The sequence below is a fragment of the Scyliorhinus canicula genome, chromosome 10 (assembly GCF_902713615.1).
Source record: "Scyliorhinus canicula chromosome 10, sScyCan1.1, whole genome shotgun sequence".
Taxonomy (NCBI): Eukaryota; Metazoa; Chordata; class Chondrichthyes; order Carcharhiniformes; family Scyliorhinidae; genus Scyliorhinus; species Scyliorhinus canicula.
The window spans coordinates 160,170,585-160,185,528 of record NC_052155.1 but is presented as its reverse complement, the minus strand read 5'-3'; the positions used below and the strand labels follow the sequence as shown (position 1 = coordinate 160,185,528).

At 43.4% G+C, this 14,944-nt stretch overlaps 1 protein-coding gene across 1 annotated transcript in view; it reads left to right on the top strand.

Moving 5' to 3' along the window:
- The window catches only part of dcaf13 (ddb1 and cul4 associated factor 13), a 76,547-nt gene that overhangs the window by 10,732 nt on the left and 50,871 nt on the right, over positions 1-14,944 (top strand). The window contains exons 3-5 of the mRNA XM_038810039.1: positions 1,606-1,713; positions 12,034-12,123; positions 13,578-13,733. Coding sequence (XP_038665967.1) covers positions 1,606-1,713; positions 12,034-12,123; positions 13,578-13,733 — 354 coding nt within the window. The remainder of the gene's footprint in view (positions 1-1,605; positions 1,714-12,033; positions 12,124-13,577; positions 13,734-14,944) is intronic.

The following is a 14,944-nucleotide window of genomic DNA, read 5'->3' as shown; positions in this document are numbered from 1 at the left end:
CAGCAAGTAATTAGGAAGGCAATAGGAATGTTGGCCTTTATTGCAAGGAGAATGGAGTATAAAATGGAGTAGTGCAGTCTTGCCATGATGGCATTGCACCTGGATTACTGTGTAGTTCTGGTCTCCTTACTTGAGGAGGGATATACTTGCACTCGAAGCAGTTCAGAGTTGATTCACTAGTCTTATGCCTGGGATGAAGGAATTGTCCAAATGGGCCTATACTCATTGCCCATTGGAGTTTCGAAGAATGAGAGGTGATCTTATTGAAACACAAGATTCTGAGGGGCATTGACAGGCTAGATGCTGAGAAAATGTTTCCTCTCCTAGTCGAATCTAGAACCAAGGGACACCGATTTTAAAATCCGGTGCCTCATTTAAGATGGAAATGAAGAATAATGCCTTCTCGGAGCAGTGATCTTTGGAATTCTCTTCCACAGAGTGCAGTGGAAGCTAGGTCATTGAATTTATTAAGGTTAAATTGTATAAATTATTTGACCGTCAAGGGTTTAAGTAGTAAATGCTGTAAGCCAATTAGCATGATATTATCGAATTGCAGAGCATGACCAATGGGCTGAACAACCTACTCCTGTGATTTCTGATGGTCTAACCAAGAACTTTGGAACTGCACATGGTTCTACGTGGTGTTATAAGACCTATCTTTATTGTATTGCCTATTTAAAGTGAAATTACCCTTTATTTGGGGATAGGGTGGAAGTGAGGGCTTAAGTCGGTCGGTGCAGACTCGATGGGCCGAATGGCCCCCTTCTGCACTGTATGTTCTATGTAATTTAAAGTATCATTTACTTGTTCATTCATGTGTAATTTGCATCGATTCTAATTCGCTTTAAAGTAGTTACAAAAAGTGAAATTTTGTTCATCTCTTCATTTGGGGGTCATTTAGTAAATTTGATTCATGATTCCCCGACTGGGATTGTGATACCAAATATTGTTGTAACAACATGCGTTCAACCCAAAAGTGTATGCCGTAAATCTAAAATAAAACAGAAAATACTGAAAAATTCCTCTGGCTTTTCAGCAGCAAGAGTTAATATTCCAGGTTGTGACCTTTCATCAGGACTTTTGTTGCAGTTCTATAGTTAAATTTATTTCCTCATACTGGATACAAGCTCCAGAGATGCCAATGTTGTAAGCGACCCCACTAGCTCAGTACATACTGCAGGTACAACTATACAGTATTATCCAGGACCAAAGCAAGCCAGTTTAACTATTTACCCACATATGGGCAATGATGTAGATGCTATTCCATTCAGCTCCGTCACCCTTAAAATAAGACTTGTGTTTTAGGACACTGGTTTATATAATGACAAATCCAGCTAAAGGTTTTGCCTTCGGAAAATTATCTGGTTCGCATACATTTTATATAAATTGAATTGCAATTTCAGCAATCGCTTTGAAATTTCTGACGCTTCAAATGTCTTAATATATTAATGCACTAATGGAGGATTATCGCTTTGAAATTTCTGACGCTTCAAATGTCTTAATATATTAATGCACTAATGGAGGATTTTCACTGTCACTTCAGAAAGAGGTAGTTTGTGTTGAGTTCTTGACATAATGTGAATTGCATTTGTTATTCTTGCGCAGTTAAAAATTTGGAACTTGATGAACCGTCAATGCGTCCGCACTTTACAAGCACATACTGGTTTCGTCAGAGGAATTTGTTCCAGATTCTGTGGTACGTCGTTCTTCTCAGTAAGTAGAACAGTATAAGTGGATTTACAGTGTCAAGATATCAGTGTATTGATTATTCTATTTCTCCATTAACAATATTGTGATACATTAGTAAATTTCTTTTACTTTTTTCCCTGCAAACGTTTAGTAAATGTCAACTCCATTGTTTAGAATTATACAAGGGCTTAAAGAATTAATTGATTGATGAGAAGTATATAAACTTACTGAACCAAGATGTTTTAAAAAGGTAAAAAAGACCTGATGCAGAGTAAATATTCCCTGAGGAATGTAAGATGAGCAGTGGGGGCATAATCTTGGTCATTTTGGAGTGAAATTGGAAAGCACTTTTTCACACAGCATTGTAATCAGGAACTGTCCCTTTTAAAAGGCTGCAGTGTGGGGCCACTTGAAAATTTTTATTTCTGAATTTCTGTTGGGCAAGAGTCGTCTGGAAAATGGAGTAAATGCAGTTGAAGTACACAACAGCCATGGTGTTGCTATATTTATTTGGTTATAAATATGGCAGTCAATATGGCCGCCTTCCTTAATCCCAATTATGTTTACACTTAGAGTCGCCAGGTATCACTCGATACCGCCACAAGGTTCAAACCCATACTGATCAAAGAGCCAATACGCCAGTTAGTTAGTTCAAAGTCAATACTATTTATTTACACACACAGTAAGATCTACTCATGCACAAAGTTCTACAAACTAAACTATCTCTAACGCTAACACCTATACTTAACTTCGGGTGCCCACTCAGTCAGAGGAACAATGGCCGTTGTTCGGATCTGAGGTTGTTGGGTTCGAATAGGTACAGGAGAACAGCTAAGGTCATCTGTTTGGTAGCGAGTGTTGACCTTGAACTTACTTGCTTCTGGTGCAGCTGGTCGAAGGGTCTCTCTGCTTTGAGAGCCAATTCCAAGAGAGCGATTCTCTCGTGGGGGTTCCTTCTTATACCTGAAGGGGCTTTGCGCACTTTTAGGTGGGCCTTAAACTTGGCCCCAATTAATTGGGCCGCTTCCTGATCATTGCTGTCGATCTTGACCAATAAAGGGGTGGGTGCCCTGATGGCTGGGCGTGTCTTGGGTGGCCATTGGCCTGGCTTTGTTTGTGCTTTCGGTTTGGGAAACTGGCGCCGGGATGTCTGAAACAGTATCAGTGTCTTTCCTTTGTTCCCGGAGATGGGCCTCAATATGCTCATCGACCTATAGTTTCGATTCCGTCTGGGAACTGTCTCCAATATGCATACAGGCTCTGTGCCTGCTTGTTTTCCTAACATTGTCCATAGCTCTCTACATTCTTTGCGAGCGTCCATTTTGTATTCTGGAAGTGGCCATCCCAGATGGCTACAATGGTATGAATGAAACAACAGCCATAGTATGATTGAAGGGATAAACGGTCTACTTTAATCCCTATGTTTAATAGTCATGATGTGGAGATGCCGGCGTTGGACTGGGGTGAGCACAGGAAGAAGTCTTACAACACCAGGTTAAAGTCCAATAGGTTTGGTTCAAATCACTAGCTTCCGGAGCACTGCTCCTGAAGAAGCAGTGCTCTGAAAGCCAGTGATTTGAAACAAACCTGTTGGACTTTAACCTGGTGTTGTAAGACTTCATACTATGTTTAATAGGTTAGTACTCATTAGTCAAACTACAGTCTGCAAGAATTTATTATGTTTTTATACATTTGTTTTATAAAATGAATGGGTGTTAACAATCAGCTCAGATAACAACATGCAGTTGTATATAATCTTATGAACACCCCAACGTTATCAGACAAAACGTTTGCCATTAAACCGAGACCTGAGAAAAGTTGATCAAAAGCTTAGCCAAAGAAGCAAGCAAGGTTTAATTAAAGGAAAATGGAGAGTGAGAGCAGCAGACGTTTATAGAGAGAATGATGAGCACAGGATCAAAGCAGCTGAAGGCCACCTGCCAATAATGGAGTGAAGGAAATTAAAGGTACACAAGATGCCAGAATTAGAAGGGTGCAGAGATTTCTGAGGACTGTAAGGCTGAAGGATGTTAAGAGGGATTGCGGGGTAACTAGATCAAGGATGTGAAGGGATTTGAAAACAAAAATGAGAATTTTTTAATGTAATTTTGCCAGGCTAAGTGATGATGTTGGGTCATTGAACACAGGGATGATGGCTGAGCAGGACTTGCATGTTAAGGCCAGCCACAATAGCAATAGAAAAGTTGTAACAAACAAATCAAGAATAGTACAGCATAGGAACAGGCCTTAAGCCTGTGCCGATCATGATTCCCGTCCAAACTAAACTCTTCTGGACTTCCGGGGTCCGCATCCCTCTCTATTCCCATCCTATTCATGTATTTGTCAAGATGCCCCTTAAACATCACTGTCGTACTTGCTTTCTCCCCCCCCCCCCCCCCCCCCCCCCCCATCCTCCAGCAGCGAGTTGCAGGCACCCACTACCCCCTGTGGAAAGAAAAAAAAAGTTCCCTCGCAGATCTCTAAACTTTGCCCCTCATACATTAGATCTATGTCCGCTGGTAATTGACTTTTCCACTCTGTTTTTTAAAAAAAAGTGTCTGACTATCCACTCTGTCCATGCCACTCATAATTATGTAAACCTCTTGTATCAGGTCGCCCCTCAACATCCGTTGTTCCAGTGAAAACAACCATCTGGGTTTATCCAACCTCTCCTCGTGGCTAATACCTTCTAGACCAGGCAACATCCTGGTAAGCCTCTTTTGTACCCTCTCCAAAGCATCCACATCCTTCTGGTAGTGTGGCGACCAGAATTGTACACAATCGGCGCAATTCCTCCCCCCCCCCCCCCCCCCCCCCCCCCCCCCCCCCCCCGGTGCTATGTCTTTTCGTCCAACGTCATTTCGTCCAACGACACTTCGTCCACGTCTTTTGGTCCAACGTCTTTTTGTCCGCCCGTCTTTTGGTCCAACGTCACTTCGTCCAATTATCCAATTACAAATAGTTTAATTTAGTTTTTCAATGTTACTGCTCAAGGATCCTCTCCACCTATTTCGCCTCTTGAAGTTGAGTTCTGCATTTGTGCTGCTTGATCTCCAGACATTATTAAGATAAGCTGCAGGATATTCACCCATGTATGCTCCAGCGTGATGAGAGCCATTGTATCTGATGGAATATTTGATCATTTCAGACCTGTAATGTCAGAACCCACTGTCAACCAGAGGTTTTAATCAGTCGACGAAAATCGAGTTTAAACCTGCTTCTTTCAGAACTGCACTCATTGTCTAAATCCAATTAGACTCCCACTTATATCTGTGTCTGTCGGAATTGTAGAATATCAAATCATCTTGTCCTCTCCCCATTATTCTCTCTCGGGTACAGTTCTGGAAATCTAACTTTTAGGGAATTTCGGGAATTTACAATTTACATCAATTTTAAGTAATTTCGGGAATTTTAAGTAATTAGTAAACTTTTAGATTTTATAACTGCATTTTTAGATTTTTTAACTTTTGAACTGCATTTTTCAACTTGCATTTTACATGCATTTTATCAATTACTTGCATTTTAGCAATTAAATTCACTTGCTGTATTGTACTTGCATTTTATCAATTAAATGGTTTTATACGGAGTTAATTTGTAATTGGATAATTGGACGAAGTGACGTTGGACCAAAAGACGGGCGGACAAAAAGACGTTGGACCAAAAGACGTGGACGAAGTGTCGTTGGACGAAGTGACGTCGGACGAAAAGACGCGACACGCCCCCCCCCCACGCCAAGTGGGAGAATTGCGGGGGCGCCAGGGCGAGTCCCGCCACGCCGCCCCGGCACCCGCACGTGATTCTCCCACACCCCCCCCAAACCGGCGCGCCGAGATTTACGGCTGGCCGCTCGGAGAATCTCCAGCCCGGATGGACCGAGCGGCCTGCCCAATACGACGTGTTCCCGCTGGCGCCGGCCACACCTGGTCGCTGCCGGTGTGAACAGCGTGGGTACGCTGGTGGGGGGGATCAAAAGGGGTCTGGCCCGCGATCGGTGCCCACCGATCCGGGGGCTGGCCTCTCTGAAGGAGGCACTCTTTTCCTCCGCCGCCCCGCAAAATCACTCCGCCATTTCTTGCAGGGCGCCCGCGGGGAGGACGGCAACCGCGCATGCGCGGGTTGGTGCCGGCCAACCTGCGCATGCGCAGATGACGTCATTTAGTGCCGCGTAATTTATGCAGCGCCGATTTTACGTGGCGCCAAGGCCCGGCGCGTGTAAATGACGCTGCGCCGCTCCTAGCTCCCCGGGGGTGTTAGAATAGGGGGCGAGGAGCGGCCTCTGACGCCGGAGTGAAACACTCAGGTTTTCACTCCGACGTCGGCACTTAGTCTCCCGATGGGAGAATCTCGCCCAAAATTCCAAATGTGACCGAGCCAAGGTTCTGCACAGCTGCAGCATGACTTGCCAATTTTATACGCAATGCCACGACTGGTGACTGCAAGCATGCCATATGCCTCCTTGACTGCCTTATCCATGTGCGTTGCCACTTTCAGTGATCTGTGGACCTGTACACCAAGATCTCTGCCTGACAATACTCTTAAGGGTTCTGCCATTTACTGTATAATGCCCACCTGTATTAGACCTTCCACAATGCATTACCTCACATTTGTCCGAATTAAACTCCATTGGCCATTTCTCCTCCCAAGTCTCCAACCGATCTATGTCCTGCGGTATCTTTTGAAAATCCTCTTCACTATCGCAACTCCACCAATCTTTGTGTCGTCTGTAAACTTACTGATTAGGCCTGCGGAACACTGCTACTCAGAGTTCCATTCCATTCCTTCCACCGCTACGCTCTATTTTCTATGACTGAGCCAGTTCTGTATCCAACTTGCCAGCTGACCTCTGATCCCGTGTGACTTCACCTTTTGTACCAGTCTGCCATGAGGGACCTTGTCAAAGGCTTTACTGAAGTCCATGTAGACAACATCCATGCCCTTCCTTCATCAGTTAATTTCATCACTTCCTCAAAAAGCTCTTATCAAGTTAGTGAGACACGACCTCCCTTTCACAAAACCATGCTACTTATCACTCAAGTCTGTTTGTTTCCAAATGTGAGTAAATCCTGTCCCTAAGAATCTTTTTCAATAATTTCCCTACCACTGACGTAAAACTCGTAGGTGGTTAGCATAAATGCTTCACAGCTCCAGGGTCCCAGGTTCGATTCCCGGCTGGGTCACTGTCTGTGTGGAGTCTGCACGTCCTCCCCGTGTGTGCGTGGGTTTCCTCCGGGTGCTCCGGTTTCCTCCCACAGTCCAAAGATGTGCGGGTTAGGTGGATTGGCCATGCTAAATTGCCCGTAGTGTCCTAAAAAGTAAGGTTAAGGGGGGGTTGTTGGGTTACGGGTATAGGGTAGATACGTGGGTTTGAGTAGGGTGATCATTGCTCGGCACAACATCGAGGGCCGAAGGGCCTGTTCTGTGCTGTACTGTTCTATGTTCTATGTCTATAATTTCCTGGATTATCCCTTCTACCTTTCTTAAACAAAGGAACGACATTGGCTATTCTCCAATCCTCTGGGAACTCACCTGAGCCAATGAGGGTAATAAAGATTTCTATCAAGGCCCCATCAATTTCCTCCCTTGCCTCCCTCAGTATTCTAGGGTAGATCCCTTCAAGCCCTGGGGACCTATCCACCTTAATGCTTTTTAAGATGCCCAACACTTCCTTTTTGATATCTACATGACCAAGAATATGTACACTCCCTTCCCTGGACTCATCGTTCACCAAGTCCCTCTTTGGTGAATACTGATGCAAAGTACTCATTTGGTACCTCACCCATTTCCTCTGGCTCCATGCATAGATTCCCTCCTGTGTCCTCGAGTGGGCTATCCTCTTGTTCTTTTATATAAGTATAAAATGCCACCTTCACCACCTTTTGTGTGGCAAAATTTGGCTCCAACTCCAGCTACAAGTTTTCTAACAACTTGACTGCAGTGGGTCGGATCTCGAACAATGCTAAATCAGAATACAGGAGGGAGATGGAGAACCTAGTGCAGTGGTGTAACGACAACAATCTCTCGCTCAATATCAGCAAAACTAAAGAGCTAATCATTGACTTCAGGAAGCACAGTATTGTACACAACTGCATCAACGGGTTGGAGATGGTTGACAGCTTCAAATTCCTAGGTGTGCACATCACTAACAATCTGTCCTGGTCCACCTACGTCAATGCTATGACCAAGAAAGAACAACAGCGTCTATACTTTCTCTGGAAACTAAGGAAACTCGGCAAGCCCACATTGACTCTGACCAACTTTTACAGATGCATCCTATTTGGCTGCATCACAGCCTGGTATGGCAACTGCTCAGCCCAAGACCGTAACAAACTATAGAGTCGTGAACACCGCCCGGTCCATCACATGAACCCCCCCTCCCATTGTCTACACCTCCCGCTGCCTTGGGAAAGCGGGCAGCCCACCCAGCTTATTCGCTCTTCAGGCAGGAGATACAAAAGCCTGAGAACACGCAGTAACAGATTCAAAAACAGCTTCTTACCCGCTGTTACCAGACTCCCAAACGACCCTCTTATGGACTGATCTGATCTCTTCACATATCTTCTCTACTAGGTAGTACTACACTCCTGTATGCTTCACCTGATACCGGTGTCCATGTATTTACATTGTGTATTTTGTTTGCCCTATGTATAAATTTCTTTTCATGTACGGAATGATCTGTCTGAAGTGTACACAAAACAATACTTTTCACTGTACCTCCGTACACGTGACAAACAAATCCATCAGTCCAAGGACTACTCTATCCACGAGTACCTTCAAACTTACGGAATAATGCCCACTATTCTTGAAATGCTTCCCGACTGAAAGTTCAATCACCTGGCTGGGCTCATTCCCCAACACTAGGCCCAGTACGGCCCCTTCCCTAGTTGGACTATTTACATACTTACTTGCACTTGACAGCAGTTGAGCTGAGGCAGTTGTTGTCTTGCTAATGGATTGGCTGTGTGGTTGGAAGGTAATTTTGGAGTCAAATAGGATATGAAGGTTGTGATTGATCTGATCTTCACCTGACAATAGCACAGGAGAGGAATGGAGTCTGGCTGGGAAATGGAGATTGTGTCAGGAAAGTCTTCCACATGTTTATCTGGAAGAAATTCCTGTTTATGCAGTACTGGATGTTAAACAAGCAGTGTGACAAATCGGTGACAGTGTTGAGAGATGGATATGAGCGGCAGTGTTTTGAATGAGAAATTTATTGATGGTGGTAGATGTAAAGTTGTCCAGGATATCATTGGGCTAGTTGAGTTTTAGAGGTAAGAAAGCTTTGAAGGTTTCAGCAGACTGTAGGTTGAAATAGAGGAGGACATGAACTGTTTTGCAGAAGTAGGTGATTATCGAGATATAGGTACTAGAGAAAATAAGGAGTTCAAAGCCTCATCTTGGGGTCAGATAGGATCCGGAGGTTACAAACAATCTGGTTAAAATTGGCCCAAGTGAAATTTGAGTTGGTAGCTAGGGAGTTAAGTTTGTGTTGGAGACCAATGACGGTGACTTTAGGCTTCCCAGTATTTTAATTGGTGAAAATTTATGCTCATCTAATGGCGAGCAACATGAAAAATTAGGCAGAGGAGAGTCCCGAGGGGTCATCTCGGCTGGGTGTTTTCAGTGTCCATGTACAACATGACATTATTTTCAAATTATGTTGCTCTGTGGCAGCACATGGACTCAAAATTCTTTTTCATAGAATTTATAGAATGTCATAGAATTTACAGTGCAGAAGGAGGCCATTCTTGGAAAGAGCACCCTACCCAGGTCCACACCTCCATCCTACCCCCATAATCCAGTAACCCCACCCAATACTAAGGGCAATTTTGGATACTAAGGGCAATTTAGCATGGCCAATCCACCTAACCTGCACATCTTTGGATTGTGGGAGGAAACTGGAACACCCGGAGGAAACCCACGCACACACGGGGAGGATGTGCAGACTCCACACAGACAGTGACCCAAGCCGGGAATCGAACCTGGGACCCTGGAGCTGTGAAGCAATTGTGCTATCCACAATGCTACCGTGCTACCCATAATGGGATGGGACAAACCATAAATTCCAGAGATAGTGAAGTAAGCTGGAGAAAGCCATTCAGATTCTGTCAATGCCTAGATTAGTGGGAAACCATGCTCAAGGTTATAAAATTGCCTATCTGCTCTCAAGCAGTATGTTTTATTTATTAATTCGGGGGAATGAGTGGGTATTGATAGCAAGCTCAGCATTTATTGCAGATCCCCAATTGTCCTTGAGAAGGTGGTGGAAAGGCTCTGGGAAGTGAGAAGAGTTACTTGCTGCAGAATCCCAACCTCTAACTTGCTTTTGAAGCCATAGTATTTATGTAACTAGTCGAGTCAAGTCAATTTGCCTGCTTCATTGTGAATGGAGAACTGCAACATAACATCTCACTTCTTGGAAAGGTCTTTGAAGCAGCTGATTGGGCTGAGCACATAACTGAGGAAATCCTGCAGTGATGTCCTAGGACTAAAGTGATTAGTGTCGCACAGCCACCTTCCTTTATGCTAGATATGACTCCAGCCAATAGAGAGCTTTTGTCCAGATACCCAATTTTTACCTGGGCTCCTTGATGTCAATGGTAACCGCTCCTCCTGGAATTCAGCTTTATTGTTGGGAGCTGGAGTGGAGTGAAGTTAGCTTAGCTGGCCAGATGGCTCGTGTATGAATCAGATTAGTGGCAACAGCATATGGAGTTCAATCCTCATTCAAGCTTTTTGATTAGATTTATTGTCACATACCGAAGTACAGTGAAAAGTATTTTTCTGCAGCCGAGGGAACGTACATAGTAGACAAAAGAATAATCGACAGAGTACATTGACAAATGGTACATCGACAAACAGTGATTGGTTACAGTGCGGAACAAGGAGTCAAACAAAGCAAATACATGAGCAAGAGCAGCATAGGGTGTCGTGAATATTGTTCTTACAGGGAACAGATCAGTCCAAGGGGGAGTCGTTGAGGAGTCTTGTAGCTGTGGGGAAGAAGCTGTACCTATGACTGGATGTGCGAATCTTCAGGCTTCTGTACCTTCTGCCTGATGGAAGGGTCTGGAAGAAGGCAATGCCTGGGTGGGAGGGGTCTCTGATAATGCTGGCTGCCTTCCTGAGGCAGCGGGAGGTGTACACAGAATCATAGGAGGGGGTGGCAAACTTGTGTGATGCGTTGGGTTGGGTTCAGTTCACCACACTCTGCAGTATACCACAAGCTGACGTATACTTGGGGTTTGCCTCCTGACTGTATCTGTTCGCAGTGCCAGGGACCCAGGTTCGATTCCTGACTTGGTCACTGTCTGTGTGGAGTCTGTACGTTCTCCCCGTGTCTGCGTGGGTTTCCTCTGGGTGCTCCGATTTTCTCCCACAAGTCCCAAAAGGCATGCTTGTAGATGAATTGGACATTCTGAATTCTCCCTCCGTGTACCTGAACAGGTTCTGTAGTGTGATGACTTGGGGATTTTCCAGTAACTTCATTGTAGTGCTAATGTAAGCCTACTTATGACAATAATCATGATTATTGTAATGATATTTATTATTATTAATTTAAAAAATCATGGCATTTTGCCATGGCTTGGTGAATAAGATTCATGTTTGGGCCAAAGTTGTAATGAGATCTGAGCTATGTGGTCTCGGTATAACCAAAACTGTGCACCTGTGAGCATGTTGTTGCTGAGTAAACACTACTTGGTTGCACATCAATGACATTTTGCTGCTGATTGAGTAGATTAATTGATTGGATTAGTTGTGCCGTGCTTTGTCGACAATACATACCTGGGCAATTTTCTACCATGATAATCAACTGTATTTCAAAATGCAGTACTTTGATTCTTCATTATTGCTTCTTCAGACTAATAATCATAACTTAGTAATGGTGGATGAAGATTAATGTAAATGCCGCCACAGTCCCAGAGGACCATAGCCTGCTCTCCCCATTGTGGGAGAGTGGGACCTTCATGGATAATCGCTGCCAGTGCGGGAATTGAACCCGCGCTGTTGGCGTCACTCCGCATCACGAACCAGCTGTCCGGCCAACTGAGCTAACGACTCCCAAAAAGATTAATGAAATCATTGTCACTATATTCTGATGGGGAAAGAAGAGGTTAAGTGATGATCTAAAAGATTTATATTTTAAGAAATCCAAAGAGATGCTGTGGTATACTACTCTGATTCTATATTTGATATTAAACAATGGACATCTAGTATTTGTTAATAAATATAAAGCACATTTCAAAGTGCTTCAAAAATTGTTAACACTCAACTTGACCCATACTAGGAACGGTGATGGTAAAATAAATTACTTGTTTAACTTGAACTAGTGACTTTTTTTGAAAGGTTGGTGATGACAAGACCATCAAACAGTGGAAAATGGAAAGTCCATCATTTGAGGAGCAAGAAGAACCAATACACACAATACTAGGAAAGGTATGGCACATTTTGTATAATAATTGAAAGATGCATGGCAGGAATCAGTAGTTTCAGGAAATGAATCATTCTTGGGTACCCTTGGCAGTGCGTGTAGTGAGCAATGAAAGGTGACATGAGCTAAAAGAAAAACATTAAAGGACATTTCCTCTGCTGTCAGAAATGCAGTTGACATAAATCCGATCCCAAGCCATGAGGTTGAGAAAATGTCATGGTCAGTGCCACTAAACTGCGGTTGTAGCTAAATTGTAGCCGTGCCCAGTTGCTCTGACAAGTGCACATTGTCTTTGAACTCGGATAAACAAGGAAGGATAGAACTCTTAAGTCTAAACTTCATTCACATGCAAGCTTTTCTTTTAAACCGAGATGTACATGGCATACTGTGCGCCTCCAATCAAAACCCTTCTTCCAGTCTTTGTATACAGGAAGCACAGTTCAATTAATAGCCATCATCTAAATGCAATTAACACCCAGTTGGTGAGCGGTTAACAGCCTGAGGAAAAACCCAAGGAAAAATTGTTTTTTTTTTCATGGAGCCATGGAGCAGAGTTGTTCCTTTATGAAAATTGTTGCTATATGATATAAACAGCAAAGTGGTTAGCACTACTGCCTCACAGCGCCAGGGACCCAGGTTCATTTCTGGCCTTGGGTGACTGTGTGGCGTTTGCACATGTCTGTATGGATTTCCTCCAGGTGATCTGGTTTCCTCCCACAGTCCAGATTAGGTCCAGATTAGGTGCAGGTTAGGTGAATTGGCCATACTAAATTGTGCCTTAGTGTCCAAAAGGTTAGGTGGGGTTACTGGGTCACGGGGATAGGGTGGGGGCTTGGGCCTAAGGTGCTCTTTCGGAGGGTCTGTGCAGTTTCGCAGGGCCAATGGCCTCCTTCTGCGCTGTAGTGATTCTCTGTAGTATCCTGCTTTCCGATCTATCTTTTGGAGCGTTATAGTGGAATGGGGGTTTATTGGGAAGTTTGCTGAATGATCTAACTCATCCAGCTGACTTTTATGTCTTGAAGTTGGATACCATCTCATGGGCAACACGTGCTGGCCTTGCCAGAGATGCAAGCATTCCATGAAATGGTTAAAAATAAGTCAGATGACGAGGCAGATGCGATAAGAGTTTATTCTATCTATTCATTAGACAATAAATGTTCAGGCAGCAAATAAGTGTAACTGCAGTTCCACCTACCTCCACTGAAAATAGTTTGAGTCATGCCCTTCAGTCATTTCTCTATGACGCCACCGCCTATCTGTAATATAGTTCTCTTCCTCTCTTTATGAATCAAGTGATCAAGAGCAGGAAATGTCAGTTTGCATTTTCATATCTCCACATTTGACAACATCTTTCAAATTACCATTTTCATATCTTAAAAAATACAATTTATTTCACCCTGGCATTCTTTTTAGTAATGTATGCATTCCAAGTAAACATAATTACTATGCTTGTGCTTAGACTGTTTACACCGGGATTGATCACCATTGGAGAGATGGTGTGTTTGCAACATGTGGACAGCAGGTGGACATCTGGGATGAGCAGAGGAGCAGCCCAATCCGCTCGTTTACTTGGGGCGTGGACAGTATCAGCACTGTTAAATTCAATCCAATTGAGGTAATGCTGTTACTTCTCAGAAAGATCCTATAATTTACAGAAAGTAAACAAATATCACATTTCATTAGTAAAATAAACATGATTTTAAACATTATTGTGCGGGAGATTGTGTTGCCCTTTTTCATGGTGTTTTTTTTAAAATCAATTGTTCTTGAACTAAAACTGGTCTCGAGTCATCCTATTTATCAGGCTAGAACTGGCTCGTCTCCTGCTATAAAAGTGGAAGTTGTTTTCCACACTAATCAGTAGAAGGCAAAAATAGCTGTGAAGAGGTTGATAGAATGCACCAAGCTTACGCTTTTGTTGGGCTGATTTATTTTAGCTTGGTACATATTTTCAAATGATGATTCGTAAATGCTACTGAACATTTGATGCAATGTTGTTACTCACTTAATACAATATTAATTTGATGTCGAGGTCAGTGCTGAGTCTACTTTTGATTTGGTAAATTAAATGGTTAGACCGCAGTTCGTATGTTATACTTTATGCATCCATTACACACTGGGATATTTAAGGCAGAAATTGTGTGCCTCGTAGGTCCAGCAACAAAATGCCTGGAATGGGAAGCTGCAGTTAGTTGGGAGTCATTAGTTGAAATAGTGGGACTATTTGCATTGGAGAAGAAAATGCCAAAGAGGGCATTTAATAGATGCTTTTAAAACTGAAGCATTTTGATAGGGCTTTCCCTATTTACTCTTATTTCCTCTGGTTAGGGAGTCATGGGCAATGCAGCTGGATCGTGTGCTTGAAGCCATTGGCCGGAGCAGCTTCAGTTGTCTGAAAGACTGTATTCCTACAGTACTGTAGTGAAGTGTGGGCCCAGGTTATATGCTCGAGTCTGCTCAAAAGGGCTTGAACACACAACCTTCCGACTTAGGCCAGAACATTACCATGGCCGTATGTGTTCCCATGTGTGATTCTTTTGGAAGTCATGTTAATAATTAAGCAGTCTGCTTTGGAGACTCTACTCTTGGGGAAAACACAGTCAAAATCCTGCATTATTTATGAATACTGTACATTACGATCCCAGACCGGACCTCAACAATGGCTAGGACACTGGACTGAAACCCTAATATTTTAGTTTATTTTCTAAGACTGTGCGGAAAGAATACTTCACTCCAGGACTGATTGCATGAAAAAAGTAGGGATTTTCTTATTAAACTCTTCAACATCACACCCAAAAATAGCTTACCCCTTAAACTATACAACTC